Source organism: Dermacentor variabilis, unplaced genomic scaffold, assembly GCF_050947875.1.
Source record: "Dermacentor variabilis isolate Ectoservices unplaced genomic scaffold, ASM5094787v1 scaffold_12, whole genome shotgun sequence".
Taxonomy (NCBI): domain Eukaryota; kingdom Metazoa; phylum Arthropoda; class Arachnida; order Ixodida; family Ixodidae; genus Dermacentor; species Dermacentor variabilis.
In genome coordinates this window covers 48,458,343-48,481,537 of record NW_027460280.1, presented here as the reverse complement: position 1 = coordinate 48,481,537, position 23,195 = coordinate 48,458,343, and the positions used below count along the sequence as shown (strand labels likewise).

At 41.9% G+C, this 23,195-nt stretch overlaps 2 protein-coding genes across 6 annotated transcripts in view; one reads left to right on the top strand and one right to left on the bottom strand.

Annotated features, from left to right (window-relative positions):
• Positions 1 to 20,860, bottom strand: part of LOC142565892 (receptor expression-enhancing protein 1-like) — a 45,405-nt gene extending 24,545 nt beyond the window's left edge. Inside the window, exons 1-5 of one of the 2 annotated variants that reach the window (XM_075676472.1) lie at positions 20,649 to 20,860; positions 18,722 to 18,794; positions 18,478 to 18,557; positions 15,394 to 15,514; positions 13,583 to 13,696 (exon numbers count right to left, since the gene is read on the bottom strand). In XM_075676472.1, the coding sequence (XP_075532587.1) occupies positions 13,583 to 13,696; positions 15,394 to 15,514; positions 18,478 to 18,557; positions 18,722 to 18,794; positions 20,649 to 20,680 (420 nt within the window). In that variant the 5' untranslated portion in view covers positions 20,681 to 20,860. Of the gene's footprint in view, positions 1 to 13,582; positions 13,697 to 15,393; positions 15,515 to 18,477; positions 18,558 to 18,721; positions 18,795 to 19,801; positions 19,926 to 20,648 lie in introns of those variants that run through there. The other variant, XM_075676473.1, reaches the window with a different exon arrangement.
• A 147-nt stretch (positions 20,861 to 21,007) lies between these two features.
• Kdm3 (Lysine demethylase 3) overlaps positions 21,008 to 23,195 on the top strand; it is a 284,403-nt gene continuing 282,215 nt past the window's right edge. For 2 of the 4 annotated variants that reach the window (XM_075676459.1, XM_075676457.1), the window contains exon 1: positions 21,008 to 21,303. In XM_075676459.1, coding sequence (XP_075532574.1) covers positions 21,148 to 21,303 — 156 coding nt within the window. In that variant the 5' untranslated portion in view covers positions 21,008 to 21,147. The remainder of the gene's footprint in view (positions 21,304 to 23,195) is intronic. The other 2 variants (XM_075676461.1, XM_075676458.1) reach the window with 1 other exon arrangement.

Genomic DNA, 23,195 nt, shown 5'->3' with positions numbered 1-23,195 from the left:
GAGTCATACCTCTGTAAAGCGTGATTTCCCTCAGCATACCTGTCACGCTGATGCTCACCTGGGTCACTCTAATTAAATAAGACTTGTTTGTAGTATGCTTTGCACTTGCAAAGTCTATCAGATATTTTGGACTAACACTGCCGCAAGTAACCAAAGATTATTTTAAAGTGTGGCATGCACATTTAATAATTACAGGGTGTAACTCAAAACTATAACCTTTTTTTCTCTCTTGCAAATATAGTATCCTTCAGTTGTTTCAGGTGCATAGAATCCACTCTTTTCCGTGCACTTGACAGATGCCTCGCTTTATATGAAATGTACTGATTTCACACAAGTTTTGTTTTTTCACTGTATCGCCCGGTCCTGCCTATGCCTCCATAGGGGGGCTGGCAGTACTTCTGAAATAATAAATAAAGTGTTGGATACCATATCTTGAAGCTGTACGATTGCAATTATCGAAGTTATCAAAGATGCTGGAGGCCTCAATCAGATGTAATATTGCCAAATTTTATGCAAAGAATTATTGATACATTGTACTATTTTTCAATATCATTCAAACTTTATATATATCCAAGAATGGATTTTGCTGCCATGTTAACAGTCATGTTTCTGACACGATCTTGATCAATATCAAATCAAGAGTAAGCATTCATGCTTACGAGTTGCTGCAAATGACTTGACTTCGTAATTCTTTTCACAGATAGTGTTCAATGGTACGTCTGTACAGAGATCACCGTGAACCCCTTAACTGATGCAGTATAGCATCCTGAAACTACACCCAGGCTATTAGAGGTGCTGCAGCGGAAAACCCAGGATTCGACTATCTGGGCTTAATTCCTATGCACCTACATAAAAGCACAAAGGCATTTCTGCATTCTAGTTTTACCCGAGTGTGGGCGTCACTGCTGGAAATTGACACTGTGATCTCAAGTTCAGCAGCAGAACATTTTAGCCACAGAGCCACCACAGTGTGGAAATCCCTGAAACGCTGAGATACATGTGCACCTTGTGAGCTGTAGCACATATGTCATGCTTTGGACTTGGTGGCGATTCAGCTCACTACATGATTATAAAGAGAATCAAGATTGTAAATTTTCAAGTATTTACTTTTGTTACTGGGAGGGGATTTGTTCTCTATTACAAGTACAGGCTAATCTTGAATGATGAGTAAACCTCAGTCAGCATATAACGCTGCAGTCTACTTGCAACTATGAAATTAAAGAGCAAACGCTACGTGACTGCACCATACATCCAAGGCATATATTAAAGAAAAAGGCCATATAAAGTATATAGCTGAAGCAATCAGGTTTATGTGTTTTGTGAACCAAATCTGATTATAGATTAGTACATGAAGTGGCTTGAATTTTTTTTTTTTTTTTTACAGCATCCTCTTAAGCAACTTATCAACTTCAAGATTGAGGCAGTATCTTTTTGTGCTCATTACTTTCTCTGCATTCTAAAAAAAAAAAGGGAACTTTAGGTTGCAATAGATACTTAATTGAAGCATAGAACAATACAAGTCAATGCTACATGCCATTATTTTTCACAATGCTACATTAAGGAATAACACAAAGTGGCCCTCAAATAAACAAGCAGTGTGGCTGCAACTAGAATGGCAACAATCATAACAGATTTCTTTGTGTGTGCATGTGCAAGTCTGTTGTTTAACTACCGTATTTGCACAAATATAACAAGTTTTTTTTGAAATTTCCAGCCTGAGAATGTATCTCGCCTTATATCTGGGTCATGACGAAAATATGATGTGTTTTGAAAGATTTTTTTTTCTTTCTCAGGCACTTCAAATTGCATTCAGCTAAACCACTAGGCACCACCGCAATTGCGACAGCGTAAAAAGCCGTGCTCGATTATGTTGCGAACACTTCTGAAGTGTTGCCTGTTCAATAACCTTGGTGGCACGGAGGACGACGACATTCTCGCCGACATAGACAAAAACGTCAGTTCGCAGTTAGTAGTAATGCTGAGTAAAGCACCCTGCGGGCATCTGCATTTATGCAGTTTCCGGCTTCTTTATAGCACCACTTTGTGTTATAACTGTAACACAAATTTTATCCTTTTTTTGAGAGACCGAAAGTCCCCTTTTGTGTTATATTCGTGGTCGCGTTATTTACATGCAAATACGGTAAGTTCATGCTGCTAGTGCTAAAGTTGCAGACTACAATGCACAAACGTATGTGTGCATTATTAACAGGTGCGATGGTAATGGTTAGAATAAAGCAGCAAAAATAAATCCAATAAAGGCAACAAAAACAGTTACAATAACCAATAAAAATGTACATTTATTGAAAAGTAAAATGCAAGCGATTGGTCAAAGCATAAAAGTGGTTTGGCACAAACACACACGAGACCCCAAAAATCAGCGACGCCTGTCACGATTGCGGTTAGAATCATTCGCAGATGAAGCTGGCAAAGGCTCGCTTGGCTCTGCCTGGGGAAGTGTCTCCACGCCCTGAATTGAAATCAGGAGGGGAAAATAAAAATCAAAGGAAAAAAGAAAACAGTTTCCTTTGTGAATGCATAGCTAATTTATTCGTGCTGTTGATCTATTACCACACGCACGCAGAGTGTCCAATGCAGATCTGAAACCTTTTGCAGACATGCTTTCTCTAAGAGCTTTACAGAACATGCTGTCTGACCCACCGATACCACATGAACAAATATTTTTCACTTGGAAACCTCCTTTATATGCATGCAATAGGCTAGAGCTCACGAGCAAGCTGGTGCTTTAGTAATAAATAGGCCAGTGGTGGCTCTTTCTCTAACAAGGAAAGGGCTAAGAGAAAAAAGAATGGGTATGCATGCACAAGTGGCTTCTCCAGGCAATGCCATTATAGTTTCACTCAAAATGTTAACATAATAAAGTTGCATCGGAAGAGCACAATCAGCATTCCATGAGTTCAAGTATGCCTAGGAGCATTAGTCGCATCAGTCAGGAGGCTGCATTTGGTGTGCTTGTGACAGAATTGTTCATTTGTTCATGTATACTTGAAAGCAAAAATAAGTGGATCATAAACTCCCACAAAAACTTGAATCCCTTGGCAGCGTATGCCATGCAGCTGAAAATTGATGACTGCTTTATAATGTTCCTGGAGCCAAACTAAACATGCGTTCTTTAATTCTGTGCTTTTACTAAAGTGAACATTGATGTTTGTTAGCATGTACAGTTGCGCAGCCTATTTTGTCACAGGTGAATATGACCTTTCCAAGTGATGATTTGAGATCCTAAATGTGTTGGTACGGCCACTCCTTGAAGATAGGCCAAAATATTTATAATTGTCCCTCTTTTATGAAATTTGTCACTGCAAGATGGGTATTAACCTTTTTAGGGTCAATGACGTAAATATACGGCGCCGCGAACAAGTCCAAAAATGGTCAATGCCGTATATTTACGGCGCAGTCTGTACATTTCAAAAGCGCGCCAATTTCCCAACTTTTTGTTTTCTGTCATTTGCTGCCACTATGTGCAAATACAGGTAATTTTTTTGTGCGCGCATCCCTCTCTCGTTTTTCGTTGCATGCTTTGTTTTAGAGCTAGTTTGCTCCCACGCGTCTATATACTACCGCTGGCGCAATGGCGCGCGGGCGGGCGGCGGTTTGCGTTTTCTTCTGCGGCAGTTTCGACTTCTTGAGCTTGCAAAATTGATGGCTACCTCGTTACTAATCGCTCAAACGACGATCGCTTGTTTCTCGCTCATTTAGTGATCACAGGGGTGCACATAGGAAGGATGCCGCCGTGCATGCGTTTCCATTGCTTTTTTTTGGGGGGGGGGGGGGGGGGGACACACTCGCGAAAACTGATTGCTTCTGGTTGGCGATAAAATGAAGAATAGCGGAAGTTTATCACATGCTTTGCTTTTTTGGCGGGCACACAACTACACAGTTTTCTTGAGTGCGCGTGTGCACCTACGCAGTTCGATTACGATATGGATGTACATATTAGTGTAAGAGCAGGAACATTTGAGTCTTGCAAAATATTCTCGTGTGCGCATTTTCAAAGCCTTTAACTATGTGTATAACAATGCATCAAATTTTTAATTCTTATAAGTTTATTTCTTTTATTGTTTTCATTCACGAATGAAGAGTACATATATACCAACACAAAATATTTTTTTCTCACTTTACGGTCACCCTAGAAAAATTACGGTAAACTTTTTTTGAAATAAGCCCCTAAGAATTGGAACCTGAAATAATAAAATCGACCCTGGGCGGTCGCATATGGCGAAAAAAAATCGACCCTCAAAGGGTTAAAAAAGAAAACGACATAAAGGAGCTTACATACATATCTGCCCATACAGAGCACTGTCTGAAGGTGCACGAGTTGGCATGTAGTATCAACTTATTCAAATTAGCTTTTTTTCCCACAAACAATTTGCAAATGGAATAAGCTACCCCAGAAAATGTCTGTGCTTCCATTTTCTTCCTTGCTTCAAAATTTCCTTTTCAGTCAACATAGCCCATGTTGAGCATAGTTGTTTGTTTTCCTTTTCTGTCTATGTCATTTATATGTATTCATTTTTTTTAGACATTTGTTTTTGTTATTATTGACAAAAAATTTTTTATTGCTGTTCTCTTCATAAGTCTGATTCAACCAGCATTTTTTGTGTATATGTACTCTTTGTATTTAGTACCTACAGTGCATTGTAGGTACTGTAAATGTAAATACATAAAGAAAAATGCTTGTGTTCTGAAGAAATGGAGGTTATTTTGTATACTTCTTTTCATGACTACTATATTTCTGCTTTATTGCTTTGAACTGCTCCAGTCACCAAAAACTATTTTTGTTGCCTTAAACAAAATGGTGTATGAAAGCCTCTAGGTGACAGCATAGTCTGTTGCATATGCTTGTCTGATGATTAACATATCCAGCCCTCAGTCATTGTTTTATAGATATGGTGCACTGTACAGAGCTTTCTACACTTGCTTGTAAGTACTCAAGAAGCAACATGCGAGCATTTTGTGGTGATGAATTCCAACATTTCAAAATACACCAAGAAAAAGTAATTTAGACATGTCTGTACAAGGACAAAACAGTCAAATATCAAGCACTTTCTTATTGATCATCATTCTGATAACTCAATGCCAAGCAATAAAAAATAAATATTTGAAGAAACATTAAGCATTCTAGATGGCTACATGTACAAGTATAGGGAGACCGAGAAGAGAATCTATATGCATAGATTACAGTAAAGCCATGCCATAAGCATGGCACAGGGACAATACGGCAGAATTCTGAGCTGACTGCCATTTCTTCATGCCACACTTTATACAGTCAAACCCAGGTACATCGAATTGAGAGGGGTTTACAAAAGATATATAGGCAATTCAATGCATAAATAAGTGCTAATGTAATGTCTTTTATATAACCTTCCTGAGTTTATTTCCTAGAACAGCAAGAGACCAGACCTACAAGGTAATCCTACTGCAAATCAGTAAGCTGCTTAGTTTTGTGTGGCTGAACTGTGTGCGGGACGTGTACACCCACTGCACTGTTTTGGAAGGTAAGTAGCTTCTCATTCATATGGTGTTTCAATACAAAAGTGACCACTGTCCAAGATGACCAAAGGCAACTGCGATACTGACATCATATTCTATGTGCACAAGCTGTCACATTCTTGGAAACAAATTGCTGGAAAGGACAGCATGTGTATTGTTTAACGCGGCACCTTTGCAGGAAAGTATATGACAAATCAGAGAGGCCTCCTCCATGTAACACCAACATTGTGTATCAGATACCAGTGTCTTGCAGTAATAAGGAGGATGAGGTGGTGCTTGAATGAGTGTGTCTGATAGAACATGCAAGCTTCCTAAAGTTGACCCCCAGCAGCAACCTTATGATACACTGTTGCTCCTGAGGATGTCACCAAGATTTTGGTCGGAGTTGCGCTAAATTTTTGCACAAAGACCAGCACATCTACCAGACATTTCGAGGCCTATGTGATGCAGTGTGAAAGGCGTGTGTGCGAGAGCCATCTGCTTTCTCTATCTCCCTTTTCTTTTCACAGAGATGAATTGCATACATGGTCAATTAGGTTAGCCAACTGAAATGTCTCCTTGCACTAAGCTTACTATTGTTTCGTTAGCTTGTATTCCTTTCCCTACCGACAACTTATTTTTTTTCCCCCTTTCATCGTCTCTGCTCATATTTATGCCTAACACATCCTCCAATTGAACACCATCCCTCGCTTTAGAGCCTACCACTGACCAGAAGGTCTCTTCCCTTGCTTGGCCCTCCCTGCTGATCTCTATCAACTTGACCTTCTGTCAGCTGTTACAACTGTGTATAATATGTTTATGTAATTGTGTATAATATAATATTTTCCTAGCTTTCTAGTCCTTTTCAGATATTCTTTAAGGTCAGTTTGCAACACTGCAGACATTGGGCCAATCTCTCCCCCACCCACCGATTTTGTGATATTTATTTATTATTACCCTGAGGGCTTACAAGAAGCATTATAGAGGGGAGGGGCTTTAGTATACCAGCACATTTAAAATAAATACAAGGAGAAGTGAAGAACAGTTATACCGCAAAAAAAATACAGCAACAACAGCTAAATGAGCACAAAAGTAACAAATCAAAAATAAACACTTAAAAATCAAGTAACAAGAATAGAAAAACGAAAATATGGAATAATAGCAATGAAATAAAACGATAGCAATAGGTGACACCGCGGTAGTGACGCAGTTTTGAAGTAGGCTTATAATTCATTTGTTAGTGCTCTGTGAAAACGGTCTGTATCTGTGATAGCGACTAGTGACGCAGGCAGGTGGTTCCACTCAAGACATGTTCTCAGCAGGAATGAGTACGAGTAGGTGACTGTGCGCTGCGCAGGTACATGAACTTTGAAGCGATGATCTACATGTGCGGAGACGTAAGGTGCTGGTGTAATGTACCGGGGCTTCAGCTCGTGGTTATGATAGTAGATTTTGTGAAAGAGGGAGAGACGAGATAATTTTCTTCGGGAAGAGAGAAGGGGAATGTCAAGAGCAAGTTTCGTGTTAGTAATGCTAGAAGTATGGTGATAATCGTTAAGAATGAAATGGACCGATCGATTTTGCACACTTTCAAGGATATTTATTAGAGTAGCATACCCAGGGTCCCATATCGAGCATGCGTATACGAGGTTAGGTCTGACATAAGTGACGTAGAGTTGTTTTAGTTTCGGTGGAGCTAAAGAAAAGTTAGGTCTGAGATAGCCTAGCATGCGGTTAGCTTTCGATGTGATGTATTCGATGTGTCTTTTCTATGAAAGATTGCTAGTAATATGCACACCGAGATATTTGTAAAAAAGCACTGGGTCAAGGGCAGTATCATTAAGTATGTAGGCGGGGCAAGCTGACTGGTTACGGGAAATTCTCATTGTTTTGCATTTAGAAGTGTTTAGTTCCATTAGCCAAAACTTGCAGCATGCTGCAGTGTTATTGAGATCACCCTGGAGTGTTAAAGTATCGTTAGTGCTTTCAATCTTGTGGTATATAACACAGTCATCAGCAAATAGACAAATGGAACTTGCAGTTTGGTTAGGAAGATCATTGACATAAATTAAGAAAAGTAAGGGTGCTAAAACAGAGCCTTGAGGTACCCCTGAACCGACCGGAACTTCAGGAGAATCATTATCATTAATGCTTACACATTGTGTACGGTTAGAAAGAAACTCTCGAATCCAGTTGAAGACCAGGGAATATTTAGCTGGCCGAGTTTTAGTAGGAGTAAGTGGTGGTTAATTCTGTCGAAGGCTTTCGCAAAATGTAAAAATATACAGTCTACGATAAAGCCAGAGTCTAGAAAAGTATGGAGTTCGCTACAAAATGTTAATAACAGCGTTTCGCATGAGAAGGACTTACGGAACCCATGTTGACTGTTATGAAAAAACCGGTTTGATTCCAGAAAGTTGATAAGATGGGAGAAAATTATGTATTCAAATTTTTTACATGGTACTGATGTCAAGGAAATAGGTCTGTAGTTGTATGGGTTATAGGTGTCGCCGGACATGTGAAGTGAAATCACCTTGCCTCCTTGCCTGGTTTCCCTCCTTCTTTGTATATATTTTGACATGTGCAAGATAAATCTTCAGTTGCATGATTGTGTTGTGCTGAGTTTTTATTGCAATAGCAATTACATGGACACTCCAGGCGCATTTTTGCCATTGTCGTAGCCGTGATGATCTGTATAAAGTCCAAGGGCAAAAACATTGTCGCCATGCGCTGTATGCTGTATGTGCGTATGAAAGAATGCAAGGGTGAGCCGACGACAGCGGCTCAATCTTGAAGGGGAGGAAAGTGGGGAGGAAGCACACGGTCTTCGGTTGCGTGCAAGGCACTGGGAAGAGTGGAAGGAGAGAGGGGAACATTCTACTCCGGCGGCTGCTGAATATGGTGCAGCCATGCAGGCCATATCTTGAAAGCAACCTGCGATGGCGACAGAGTGTGCCAAGTGCTGATAGCTTCATGTGCACTGGGTTTTCGCTGCTTAGTTTGCATTGAAGCGAGAGGCAGCATGAAGGTCAATTCGCTCGCTGCTGCGGGCATGCTTCCTCACTCTGGTGTTTTGACAGAAAGTTTCCGTCGTCATTAAGCGAGATGCGTTCACGTTTGCTTGTGCAAGCACTGCATCGTTGTTAACTTAGTAAGCAGATGTTTAAAAGTTTATACGGCCAATACAACTGCAGTGAAACCTCATTAAACCGTAGTTGGCCGGAGCTCGGAAAAAGCACATACTAAACGGTAGTACTCCTTAACCGAAATAGCACGAGATCGCCCACTTACCTGTCAAAAACAAAACTCAAAAAGAGTGCGATGAAAGGGTTGAAAAAACATGCAGTATTTATTTACTTCGCGCGACAAAAGTGTTATTTTCGTTTAACGCGGCGGCCTAGCAGCGACGACAGCGGCCTCAGACTTACTGAAGCTGCGAGCCAGCTTTTCAGCCAGCCCCCTCTTCTCGGCAAACACTCGCATGGCAGATTCCTTGTTGGCGTTGCATATTCTCCATGCACAGGCGCGGTAGCGTTGCAGAAGTCGTGAAGTCCTTTTCATTGCAGGGTGCTGTTCTTGTCACGACGATTGCATTCATGAGGCTGACGTAACGCGCAGCTTCTGCCACTGTCGGGCCTGAATCGGCTGTGTTGTCGCTTTCCGTGTCATCCTTATCACTGTCGCTAGGCTACACTTCGGCAACAACAGAGGCATAGGGAGCGACCATAAACACATCATTATGAAAATGGAATATGTAGTAGGGAAAGAGAGCAAGGAGTGCAAAATGGACAGGCCCAAATTTCAACGTTGAAAAAATAACAAATATAGTCACTAGAGTCAAGGAAGAACTTGGAAAATGGCCAAGTAAAGAGCGGGAATATAGTGAGCTAAGTGTAATATCGACAGAAATACGGAAAGAGAAACAACACGTTTGTTGGAAAGGAAAAAAGAAACCGAAAAGCTGGTGGAACAGGGAGATATGAGAAGCAATTGCCGAACGACAGAAAGCATCCCAAGAGCACAGGCAGGCAAAGAAGGTGCAGTTGCTGCAGGATGAAGTAGCCAGTAAATGGGAAATATACCGGGAGAAAAAATCTATATGGTTCAAATACTAGTGCAAGCAAAGATAAAAGGTGAAAGTGAATGTTGGTTGCCAGAAATACGTGAGAAAAAGAAGGCCACACCTAGGATATTTTGGAACCACATAAAATTATTAGGCAGGAAGTCAACAACAATACAGTAACATATCCTAGACAAAGATAGAAACAAACTGGAAGGGGAAGTGGCATGAAATTACACCTAAAAAATAACAGCCGAATCTTTCCAAGGCAATGATGATGTTGTATTTGAAGAAAAAAAGAGCATGATAGAGAACCAGATGGAAAAAGAGCTGGTGCTGACAAATTTCAACTGGGAGAAAGCCGAAGAGAAAATTCCTAAGCGCACAGCCACAGGGCTAGACGAGGTTGATATCTAGACAAGACAGTTGATATCAACAAGGGACTGAGGCAGGGGTGCCCTTTATCCCCACTGCTGTTTATGATGTATATGGTGAGCATGGAGAGAGCGCTGGAACGAAGTAATATCAGGTTTAATCTCTCATACAAACAGGCGGGTACAGAAGTAGAGCACCAGCTTCCAAGTTTATTTTATGCGGAGGACAGTGTGTTGCTAGCTAACAAGCAAAGTGATTTGCAACGTCTGGCCAGGGGTGAATTTAGGCTTGAAATTTAGTGTTAGAAAATAAGGTGTTATGGCATTCAAAGAAAACAGTGAACAGACAGTGGCAATAGAGGGCCAGGAAATACCTCGGATAAAAGAATATAAATACCTTGATATATGGATAAACAAATGCAATAGATATACGGAAACACAGGAAAAAACAATAACAGCAAAGGGGAAGATAAATGTAGCCATAATGAAGCACGGAGCGCTGTGGGGATACAATAGGTACGGGGTGCTCCGGGGTATGTGTGCAACGGTTCCAGGACTTACTTTTGGAAATGCGGTTGTTTGTTTGAAATTGGGAGTACAATCAGGACTCGACGGGAACCAAAGGTCAATGGGACACCTTGCATTGGGCGCTCACGGGAAGACTACAAATGAAGCTGTGCAGGGTGATATGGGCTGGACTAGTTTTGAAGTGAGGGAAGCGCGCAGTAAAATTGAGTATGAAGAACACCTAAGGAATATGGAAGAAATTAAATGGGCTGGGAGAATGTTCAGGTATCTGTACAGAAAAAACATTGATTCACAGTGGAGGAAAAGAACTAGGAAGCTTACCAGCAACTATGCGGCCTGTAGGGTGAGCAACACAGCAATAAAGAATGTCAAGTGGAAAGTCAGAGAGGCTGAAATAATCTCATGGGTGGCGGCAATGGAAAAGAAACCTGCCATGAGCAAGTACTTAAAAGGAAAAAACGAAATCAGGAAAGAAACAATTTATGAAAACTCAAAATTAAGGGAAGCTCATTACTTTTCGAAGCGAGATCGGGATGCCTCAGATATAAGGAAGGAAGAAGCATGTGCTTGCTGCGGTAAAGCTAGGGAAACGATGGAGCATGTTTTATTAGAATGTGAAGACATTTGCCCAGTGGTCGATTAAGACAAAACTGGCCTCTTTGAAGCCCTTGGGTTCAGCGAGAGCAGGAGAAAAGTGAATATGTCTGCAATAGAGAGTCGTAAATGGCAACTGGAAGATTGGTGGAAGTAGGGAAGCGACAAAAAACGGAGACAACAAAAGTAAAGTTCACAATAGGGGGTGAGGAAATTTGCTTGTGGGAGTTCATCGTGTTTTCTTTTTTTTAACCTAGATAGGACATTAGGCAGTGTAATAGCTAGAGCTTGGTGGCGCAACCCACCGCCCCATTCTAAAGCGGACGCTCATAACATCCATCCATCCAGGCAATGATGGCAAAAAGCAGAACCTCATAGCCAACATCTCTTGGCGGTCGCAGCAGCGCTGCTGAGCAACTGCTTCGCTTTCCAAATGCCACACGCCGTAGTTAACAGTAGACCCATGTAGCGTGCTAGCACCGACTTCTTTGTGTCACATTCGATAGCATGAACAATGTAATTTTTCTTCTATGCTGAGCACCCAGCATCTTTTTTATCTGAGCTTCGGCATGATGCGAGTCCTCGCTTGCACGACGCCACAACACTCTCTGGCACGCCACCAAAAAGATGTTAATGTTGGTGTGGCTTCACGTGCAAACGCACAGGGTGCTTGGAGGCCGTTGTTCTGACCTCTGAGGCTTCTTGTTCTGCCGGGCCAAACGATGGAGATGACGCACCGGAGTGCTTGCGCGACGAAAAGTGGAAACACTACGTGTTAACCAATACGTACGCAATAAGCTGGTACGGTTTATGCAAATACAAAACACATAATGTTGAATAGCCGCTGAGTCGGGGATTTTACTTTACCATTTTTAAAATGAAACTACTGTTTAAGCGGGTACGGTTTAACAAAGTTTTACTGTACCATCCTTACTTCATATAGCTGTCTAGTAATATGCTATCGCAATCGATGCTTCACCTTTCAGATAAAAGTGACTTTTTTATGGCTAAAAGAATGAAAGAACACAAGAAAGAAGGACATTGCGTTTTGTCCTTCAGCCTCGTGTTCTTTCAATATTTCAGTATTTAAACTCGGCGCAACACAATTGCTTTGCTTCAGTTGCAGGTCAGCACTGTGCTCTTTCTTCCTTTTTAATTCTGAATTATCATGTACCAACTACTCCAACAGGAAACCCTGTTGAAGTTATCACAATCCCAAACGATGATAAGTGAGAGCACATTTTGTAAAGGGACATGGTTTAAAATAGGCCCACAATGCTCCTATACTTTTCAATTACAATTTTCAAAGAAATACTTGCTGCATTTCATACAAGCAATGTTCTAAATATTTGTGTTACATATAAATGGGCTTGGGACCCTATAACATAAAACTATTCCAATTTGTTTTTATTCCAAAACAGCCATTAGCCCTCCCTCATAAGCCAGAATGGTTTGGGTCCAACCCATACAGGCAGGCGCCACAACCATATCGGCCGAGCCCGAACCATCTTGACATATCACTGAGGGCTAATGGCCGATTTGGAACAAAAAGAGATTGGAAAAGTTTTGAGTTATACCGGCCTTGAATGCACACGAAATTCATGCTATATCAAAGGCTCCCGATTCATGAACAAAAATAAAACATCATGCACTATAAAGCCCAAAGTGTAGCACCACAAATTACAGCATGTGACCGTGCACAATATAATTTTCATGTGGCTATTGAAAGGCAGGTAAAAGAAGGTTGATCAACCTTTCTGTAACAGAGGCTTATGATTTTATAAACCAGAGCATGGCAGCACAGGCCTAGAATAAATGATATCTCTGGTTTACTTATTGCGTGTGAATGTAGCCTAGTATGGTAATTAAAAATATTTTATTTACACTCCAGAACAAACCTTGATGTTCTACAGCCCTCTATGGGAAGAGCTAACGCTGCATAATTTTGAGAATGTCTGAGGGGATTAAAAAAAGTTATGTATTCTGTGCCACGTTTCCATGAAATCTATGTGTCCTTCTTTATGGTTAGACAGGAATTCTCTTTCTCACACACTACTTTCTTTCTCACACACTACTTTCTTTCTCACACACTACTTCAGCAAGAGCGCTTAGAGGCAACACTCTGGATTTAAGAAACTTTAGCCAAATAAAAGGTGTCTGCTTCTAAGGGTTTTACGTTATGTGATCACAGCGGCAGTGGCCAGCACCAGCACAACATACTACAGCACAAGAAGCTGCTCACAGCTAGCAGAATTCCGAGAGTTTTTCTAGTTACCTGCATGGGTTTCAGTACACTACATATCCTTTTATAAGTCCAAGAAATAGAATAAATAGGGAACATTGTTTGTGCTAGCCTTGTTAGTATTTCATTTATGCCCCATGACCAATGCAACTTAGCTTGCAATCGAAACTGTGGCAGAAGTCAATAGCTGTGTGGAATTGAGGGTTAGTCAAGATGCCTTAGAGCCCAATCATGCAAAACAGAAGCTCGCTGCCCTTGCATGCTGTGTGTATCAAGCAAATATCAGGTGCCTACTTTGATGGCTGTCTGGAGCACCACACTGGTAGCATAGCTCAGACCACGGCTGCCAAGAAGCAACATGGTAGAGTAGCCTTGCTCCTTTGCCTTCTCGATCAGTTCATCAATGTCCTGCAAAAGAGACAATGCAAGAATTACTAAGCAATTGCCAATGTGACAGCAGCAAGTAAAGATGTTTATCTACTTGCTTTTTTTTGTTAAGGTACGAAGAAATAGCTTGCACAAATGGTACAACTCACTGCAAAGCTTTTCAGAGCTTAGAATGCACTAAAAAGTAAAATTTCCGTAGTACTTAACTGTTCAGCACAAAATTCAGGCGAACAATGCATTAGTCACATGGTGAATATGTCTATTGCACTTATCAAATTGAGGCTGCGTACATTGGATATAATGAAATTCAATTTTTACCCTGATCCAGTGCTCCAAAAGGTTTTTCAGTCAATGGTAAAATTAAGAAACTTGAAGGTTGAAAGTAAGGCTTTCCTCTAGAGTAAATGTGAAAGCTGCAAGCTGTTCCCTCAGGGCTACATGTTAGTATGCCTTCTGAGATTGACTCTGGAGGTCAGAGTACACGTAAAGAAAAAAAAAAAAAAGGAAAATACACATCAATGTGTCTTCATAGATTCTGTTGGATTTACAAGGTTCGCTTGTATGCTTCAAGTACAGCAGTATACGAGCAAGAGCGCACATGCTTCTTGTTTTGGTTATATCATGAGAAGCCAACAAACAAAGATGCCAAGGACAACATAGGGGAAATTACTTGTAATTACTTGTTCCCCAGCTGCGGCAAGTTGTTTTTTCATCCACTCTCATTGCCATTAATTTATCATTTCTTTAATTCAATTAGTAAGTACAAGTAATTTCCCCTGTGTTGTCCTTGGTGTTTGTTTATTGGCTTCTTGTGATATGCTTAATAAAAAATGGGCCCCTCGATTAACCCCCTTTCTTCTCCCTTATTACATAACGAGGGTCTCAAATCCGGCAACATTAGTCCCTTCATGTAGCATGTGCGGGTTTATTGACCAGTTGCCTTCACCCAGAAAGATCACATACTCGTGACGCCTGCGACAGAAAGGATGTTCCACATCCGCCCTCAAGGTTTGCAAGTGGTGGCGCTGGCTAACAATCCCAGGGTTGTTCTAGTAGTAACATATAAATACCTCAGAAAGTTGATGGGAGGATGGCACCGCGGTAGCTCAATTGGCAGAGCATCGCACGCGTAATGCAATGACATGGAATCGTTCCTCAGCTGTGGCAAGTTGTTTTTTCATCCGCTATCATTGCCATAAATTTATAATTTCTTTAATTCAATTAGTAAGTACAAGTAATTTCCCCTATGTTGTCCTTGGCACCTTTGTTTGTTGGCTTCTCATGATATGATTATTAAAAATTGGGCCCCTCGGTTAACTACCTTTCTTCTGGTTCCAATTTTGGCCGTATCTTATTTTCTTTAGCCGAAGGTCACCGAATGCGCAACCAAAGTTTCAAGAGCGTTTTGCATGTTTGGTATTTTTTTGCCTCCAAAGTGACTCGGAGCACTGTAGAGATTGTGAGCCCACGTCAGGGGCTTCGGAAGTGCATTTCGAGTGTGGCAGCAGGAGCTGGGGCTCACTTCACTTACACTATCTTTTTTAAAGCGAAATACCTTGTTTGGATCTTTTTGAGATAAATAAATATAACAGGTACAACCAATGTGTGTATATTTAAAAAATATGGCACTCCTGTGAAGGAAGTATTCAACCTCCACCTCCTACAAACAAAAATAGGCAAGCATACAAGCCCAGGGTGCAACAGTAGTTGGAACACACCTGCTCACGTTGAACAAGCTGTGGATGAACAAAGCGTCGGTACAAGAGACTTGATCCTTTTGTTGCAGGTGACAGGAGCCACAGAACGAACAAGATCTTGAGCTCATAATAAAATGGCATCCTAGAAATACAAAGAACCAAAATGTTATGGTGGGGAACGCCCTATAATAATGCATGTTCTCCCCATGCCGAGGTATATCTAAGTAAATAAGATTTGACTGGAGGAGCAGCCTGTCAAGTGAAGTATTTACACTTTCTGATCAATGCAATACCAGAATTAGAAAAATTTTTGATAAATTATATATGCAAAAGTGAAAATGTTGGTAAAAGAAGCCATTCTGTTTAATACCATTTTTATTTAACAAGTGCTTTCTGGCTTTCAGATACAACTATTACATAGAACTACAGAACAAGACAACTATTTGTTCTGTACTTTTTATCAGAATATTAGCATTAAAGGATAGAAAAGCAAATTTGTGCACACTAGAGCAGCTTAATGAGAATGATCAATGCCAATTTTATATTTTTAATTTCATGCAAGAAAAAATGCAATTAAAGGCCTACTAACAACAGCCTACTAGGATAAAGGCTCACATAAAAATTTTATTCACTTATTACTGTTGTGTTACAGATGAGAACATCAGTTCCCACATTGAGCTAAAGAGAATCACTTGTGCTGTACAACAAATATCAAGTACGTGCAAACAAAAGTTACAAATTTGCTCATAAGCAAACACAGAGAAGTAAAGGCACCCATCGGGATAAAAAGCATTAAAATGTCTAAAGGGCGAAAGTGTTACACGGGGGCAGCAATGGACATACTGCTGACAATTTCAATGCTAACCAGATCTTGTTTGATTTAAACAACCACTCCCTTGCTCCCCCTTCTCTCTCTTTAAGCTACTTCTGTGAATTGAACTGAACGGGCAGTGACCCATCTCAGTCTTTTAGCAGCTACCCACCCTTTCTTTCTCACAAAGCAGAAACCAAGGGTAGCTTGCACCTGAAGGACCCATGGTGGCATTGGTATGTGCCCCCAGAAATATACATCAAAAAGTATGGACACTCACTGCAGTGACAAGGCCACCTCAATAAGCCAGGCTACAGCACACACTTATGAAACCCTCACCAATAGCAGCTTATGGTGTCAATGGTAGAGTGAAATGAAGCACATGCTTTATTTTTTCTAAACTGTTTCTGTTTTGAATTTTAAGGTTGAACAACTTTTGCCTGCATGTGGCAATTTGCCTTATTTTTGCATTAAACTCGGAACCATGCAAGGATATGTGGGACTATTTTAAATATGTATGGTCACTTTCAGTATGTGTAAAGAATGATGTTTAAAGTAGGAGTCACCAGCAAATGCAAACGACAATATATGCAGAGGCGTGAATGTATCATTGGACATGCATATGCAGGTTCTCATTTTTACATTATACAGGGGGGGATCATTTTTACGTCCTACAGAATTTTAGATATTACTTGTGGCAGAAAGCATAATTCATGTTGTTGAGTTGGATTATTCGAAGAGGCAAACATTACTAGCACAAGAAACTTAAACACACATTCATCTAATTAACAATAATTGACTAAATAACTTTTTATTATTTATTTTACGGCACATATTGTGATTTACTAATTGTAGCCCGCAAGTTTGAATGATGCATCCACTTGAAATGAATTTCCAGGATGACACCGATTTTGGGATATTTCCCAAAACGTGGGAGGAAATACATGGGTGTTCCAGTTACTTTCATGCTTGAATGCATAAAAAAACGTTTTGTTAAAAAGTCAGTGGAACAGCGCATTTTTACGGCGAGTATGATGGTGCATATCTCCAAAGTGGAGTCATTCTGGAAATTAATTCCAAGTGGATACGCCTGACAAGCTCACTGGCTACAATTAGTACAGTGCAATATGTGGTCTACAATAATTAAGATAATTAGTAATTTTTTGTTAACTAGTTGGATATGTGTTTTCAATTTTTTTCCCATATCACATGGACTAGAATTACGTTATCGGCAACAGGCGATCTTTAAAATTTTCGTAAAACCTAAAAATGATCACCCCCTATTTTGTATAAACGTAGTGTGAGGTAGAGTTAATTCTAGCAATTATGTGAACTGTGCTGGCCACAATTCGAGCTGCACAATGGCAGCTGTAATGGTTGTGCACCTGCAGTTTCACCAAGCACTTTCTCTGGAGTTCGTATATTCCCTCCATACGCTATTGCTGTGATGAAGGAGCAGACGTAACTGCAAGGGTTCAAAGGGAATGGGACTGCAATTGTGACTGCAAGAGGGTTAGCAAAGCAACAAAAACGGGAAACTTGCAGGAGTAGGAATGTATTAGTTAATGTGAAACTGGTGCAACTGAAGATCTCTGGTAGAGGCTTTCATTTTCCCAGTGCACGTATATAGGGTGCTGCTGCTGCAGACAAACAGTTTACAATTTAAAATTTCATATGCCTGATGCCGCTATGCAGCTCAGTCAGAACAAAGGCATGCACCAGAAGAAGCATAACATCCGAGTGCGTTGCACTTGGTTTGGATGATACCCAGTGTTCAATGGCACAGTGCCATTGGCCTGCTCAAGATTTCAAAAAGGAATAAACAACAAAGTTAGCTGCTTTCTTGCTGCTTACAGGTGTTTTTGGTATTCACGGGTGGTGGTGAAAAACTTTATTGATAAGATGGTCAGCATGCCAACGATCGCTTTGAGAGATCAGTAACATTTCTGGAAGTCTTGATGGCCAAGTACGCCACACAGAAGCCATTATTATTACTGGCCTTTTACACTAGATTTGTTTCTGCTTGTTTTACACTTACTCTCCTCACTAGTGAATAATTTCTTGAGAAGCACCAGCAAGGAAAAGCATTTGACAGGGCCGAAATATATTTGCTCTCCTTTTTGTTCCACTATGCAACACGGTAGCAAATTTGAATCCATATGACTCACTAATGGCATAAATGCACACAGTGCCAGCACTTGTGTAATACTGTCTACTCACAAGCAAATAGTGCTAGATGTAAACAGTGTGATATGGGTTCAAACTACTGAAGTACAAAATCTAGCTGCACTTACCAAAATGAAATAAAGATGTCAGAAAATGTCTCGATGCATGTGAAGAGGGCAAATACGATCCAGTACATCATCCATTGAAGCTGCAAAGGAAGGATTTAAAAAAAATTAAATTCTGGTGTTTTTACTCGCCAAAACCATGATGTGATTATGAGGTACACCATAGTGGACACCGATTTAATTTTAACCGCCTGAGGTTCTTCAATATGCACCCATGGGCTGTACCGTACATGAAAACTGCACTTACGTGAGACCTGACGTCCTTGTTCTTGACTGCCTTGTAGGATGCATACGCAGGGTACAGCACACCGAAGAGCAAGCTGAAGAGACGATAGAAACAATGAGCCAGCACCGGGAAGCAACAAGAGCAAAATAGTAACAGAAGGCACAATCGGCCGCGTGTCAGCTGCAAAGATGCACCAGCCAGCTGAGCACCAATCGAAGGATTCTGCATTTGTGGACTGGTGGTTCCAAGGTCACTCACACAATGACACTGTAGCAGAACATTGTAAGGCACTGCGCAACACAAAATAAGTCAGAGCTGCAGGAGGATGAAGTACACAGCAGGGCTGTTCCTAGATGCGAAATCAGAGCTGAACATTCCCAAGCAAGGAAGGGTGCATCTCTACACAGAGGCAAGCTCCGGCTCCCAAGGCCCCAAAATAATCGTCGGCTCCAACCAAAATAAACGGACTCCCCTCCCAGCAGGAAGTGGAGTTCTTCCCTCCTCTCCCAGGCCCACAGGCAGCAACAGCAGCTCACCAAAAAGGTAGAGCGGCGGTGGGAGGGGGTCTGACCCCTCCCGCTGACACACGCTCTATGCCATGCAGCTCACTCCATCAAGCAGCTTCTGCTGAAACAATGCCCGCCTGTCAGATGGCACCGTTCGCCTAAATGTGGGGCGGCTGCCAACATGTAGACGGCAAGGCTCAACTCCACTCAACTGTGAAAAGATCTGCTGGACGGCAGCAGAACAGCACAAGTAGACCTTATATTACGTCCACGGTACTTAAAGGAATGTATATTAAAAAAATAGTCTTGCTAATCGTCTCCACGTAGTATGTTCGCTGCATTTTTAGTTAGTCCTGCGTCAAATAAAGTGTGTCCGGCAGTAGCGACAAATGTAGGCGTATTATGAAAGTGCGCAGAACAAACTGAAGGTGAGTGACCTTTGTACACGCTTGAACTAAAGCCCCTCCATACTACTACCGCTGTCAAGCGTAAGCTGATGAACGGGCTTTAGCTTGAACCAGTCACTAAAAATTGTTAAGTATGATCGGCACAAGTGCCTACGAGCGGACAATCAAATAAGATAACGCTCATGTACCCATTCGCATGGCCCAAATGACTTGTCCATAAGCAAAACGGCTAAGTGCATACATCCTCCATGAAGTGCATGTGTTGCCAAACATGTGCGATGACGTGCGGCGAAGGGCCAACAAATAAATATAAGGACACGGGAAACCTCTTCTACAAAATCTATTCGAAGTCCGTTATTTTTTTGCAGACCACACGCTGTTAGCATGAACAGACAAGGCCATGCGGCAAAAACTGGAACACAATACAGTCACACAATAGGAATAAACGAAGGACCTGGCCTCACGAACATCTGCTGCCTGACAACAATGGCACGCTGCGGACGCGCTTTGTGGCGCAGTAAGGACTTGGACATCAGGTGGTAAGGCATAATGTAGTATATCCCGTGTATAGAGAACATGAAAACTGAACTATTTTGATCGCTGAGGATCACTGGTACAATGCACAACATTCACGCATAAAACGCGAGCGATAAGCTACGGCACTGTTAATAGCAGAGAATGACGTAAGACAATCCCACGCTTCAGAACAACGACCACACGGTAGAATTTTCCCAGAATGTGCGTCCTTAAAACCGATGTCTAATAATTCCATTAACGAATTAATTCAGATCGTTAATAAACACACCAATCATGCGCAACATGCAGCGATTTATGCTGCCTACACAAACAAACAAAAGCTGCAGCGTTCGCTGCACAAATGTTCACAAATACGCGCTACATGCAAATAGGACGGTGTATTAGTAAATAACCGCGTCAGAGGCAACATGCACTGTAATTATTTGCTACAAATCCGCCACATGAACATGAGTCTTTGTCTTGCAATACATCGAACGAAGGATGGTTCGCTACACTCACATGATTAGGCGAGATATGACGGTGGAGATCATCCTGCATATATCCAAAGTGATATGGGTCCTCGTACGATTCGAAAGGCACACGACGACAGTCCCAAAGTTTAAACAACTGCATCCACAATTTTTGAACAGAGCGTGGAATACGCTACGTCAGAACACGAGCCGCTGGGCCGCAGACAGCGCGCCGGAGGCGACGCGCCACTTTCAAGCGCGGACGCCGCTATTGGTCGAGCCGCGCATCTTGCGGCATCCCATTGGGCGCAGAGCGCATTCCTGCTCCAGTGGTGGGGCTCCTTTCAGTCACGTGGCTTAGCACAAATTTTTTTTTTTTTCCTCCCTCCGAGGTCGCGCAGGCGTACTGAGACTTACGTGGCGACCTTTCAACTCCCGTATTATTCGTTCGCGTTTGGAGACGTGGTAGTGTTTTCGTCCAGTCCACGCAGTTTTCAAGTGTGCACTCTGGGCTCCTGTAGCCAGAGGTTGGATACTTAATATGTGCAATGGCCTACAAGCATCGCGAGGAGATTGTGGGCAAACGATTTCTGTGTGTTAATAGTGCGGGCAAAGGCAAACTTTCCAAGGCATCAGATTTGGATTGGAGGGCTGGAATAATCCGTGCAGCGTCACATAAGGATCCTAAACACCCCGAGCTTTCCGTAAGTAGCATTACGTTTCTGTGTATGTGCGCCCAGTTTCGTGCGGGGCGGGAAGGCTGTGTGCCGCTGGAATGTAGCGCAATACAGCCATTTTTTACCTTCCGCGCGCCCAATAGCAGCCAAAAAAAAGCATCGTTTTGTAGGTAAATTGAAACAACTCGTGCAGTTTTTGTGCGAGTGTAAGAAGCAGTGTTTGACAGTTTATTGTAGAGCGCTTCTACTGGTTGGCATCAGCTCCGCTAACGTAGCGTCAAGTTAGTTTACTATTAAGAATCGCGCCAGTATATACATATATACAAAAGAAAGAAAAAAAATTCGAGCCTTTCAAATATTCGTTTACTTTATCATGACGTGTTGCACTGCTAGCGCTGCTGCAGTTATACAGTGCAAGAACGAACTGCAGCAGCGTTTGCGGTGAGCGCCTGCGAACTGTTTACGTTTTCAGAAATGGCGGCAAAACGCTCGGTGTGCCTAGCGCAGCGTAGTTTCCTTTTCGGTTTTCTGAATCTGCGGGTTTCTTTGGCCCTTGGTTGTAATGGTACTGTACCCGTTCTGAAAATGCTTACGTGTTTTTCTCTGTTGAATTCGGCCTAGCTATAGAGATTATAGCAAACAGAATCGGCAGTTACTAGTAGGACCTTGCTTTCTGAATGGTGGTGCTTTTGGTTTCCAGTCATGGCAGGTGCATATCTCGCTGCGGCACATGTTCAAGAGTTTCTTGCACTCATATCAAGCTAGTAACAGCAGCAACTTCCCCGCGTCATCACCGCGTTAGTTTGGTGCCTTTTGATGGCGACTGAAGGTCTGTTTCAAAAGAAGTATGCAAGCTTTGCCATACAACTATGATAACACGTACAATTCTCGTGTGCGCTTCATGTTATCGTCATGCGCCTGTCGTCTATTTGCTCACTGCGGAACTATATAGAACGGAAGCAGCACTAATTATTTTCAATATGCCGTCTGCTACCAATAACGGGTTATAATTATTATGGGACACAAATGCAAACACATAAATTGGGGGGGGGGGGGGGTGTCGAAGGGGGCGGGGCGGATGATTTTACGATGTGTGTGCCCATCGTTCTATAATTGCGCGATCTACTGTTACAATGCATGATCACGCTTAAAACCAAGTTTCGTGTAGTCGCCCATAGTGGCGTATTGTACTGTGCATGCGGGCTGAGTGAGAGAGCAAATAAATAATTGTCGAGTGTGCTTTCCCTCTTGCGCGCCTAGTCCGTTTGCTTCCTCGCTGTGGCGCCGATCGAGGAGGTCTTCGTGGGCGTGCATGTGGAAATTTCTGGAATGGGGTCAACTGCTCCGTTGTGAGGCCCTTGTGGGGCGAGGAGACGGCTGGATATCGAATGTGCCGTACTGTAGCTGCACGAGCGCGTGTGTATAAATGCATTCACTGGGAAACAGGACGCACGTTTCCCGGGCTTTTTGGTAGCTCAGGTCGCAGGCTACGTTGTGTTGACCGGCCTTGTATGCACGCATCCTACGCTAACTCTACTACTTTGCGATCGCGCACTGAGCTGCAAATGCATGTGACATTTTATTTTTGTTCGTCAGTGCGTGTTGCTGTCATCTGTTCTCGTCATTCCTGCTCTTACGTAACACAGCCTCAGCGTTGAATGAATGCAGTCAGCGGAACACTGCTTCGGGATAGACGAAATCCTTTTGCCTACTAGTTTAGAAGTACACATCGTTTTCCTTTTGCATACTGTCCCAAGCATTTGCAGGTTAAATCGAAACGGTCAACACGGAGCGTTCTATGTGAATTGGTTGCTCTTTTATTTGTCTGTGCATTATTATTATTATTATTATTATTATTATTATTATTATTATTATTATTATTATTCCCGAAACGGGATGTTCGAAATATTGCAGTTTGT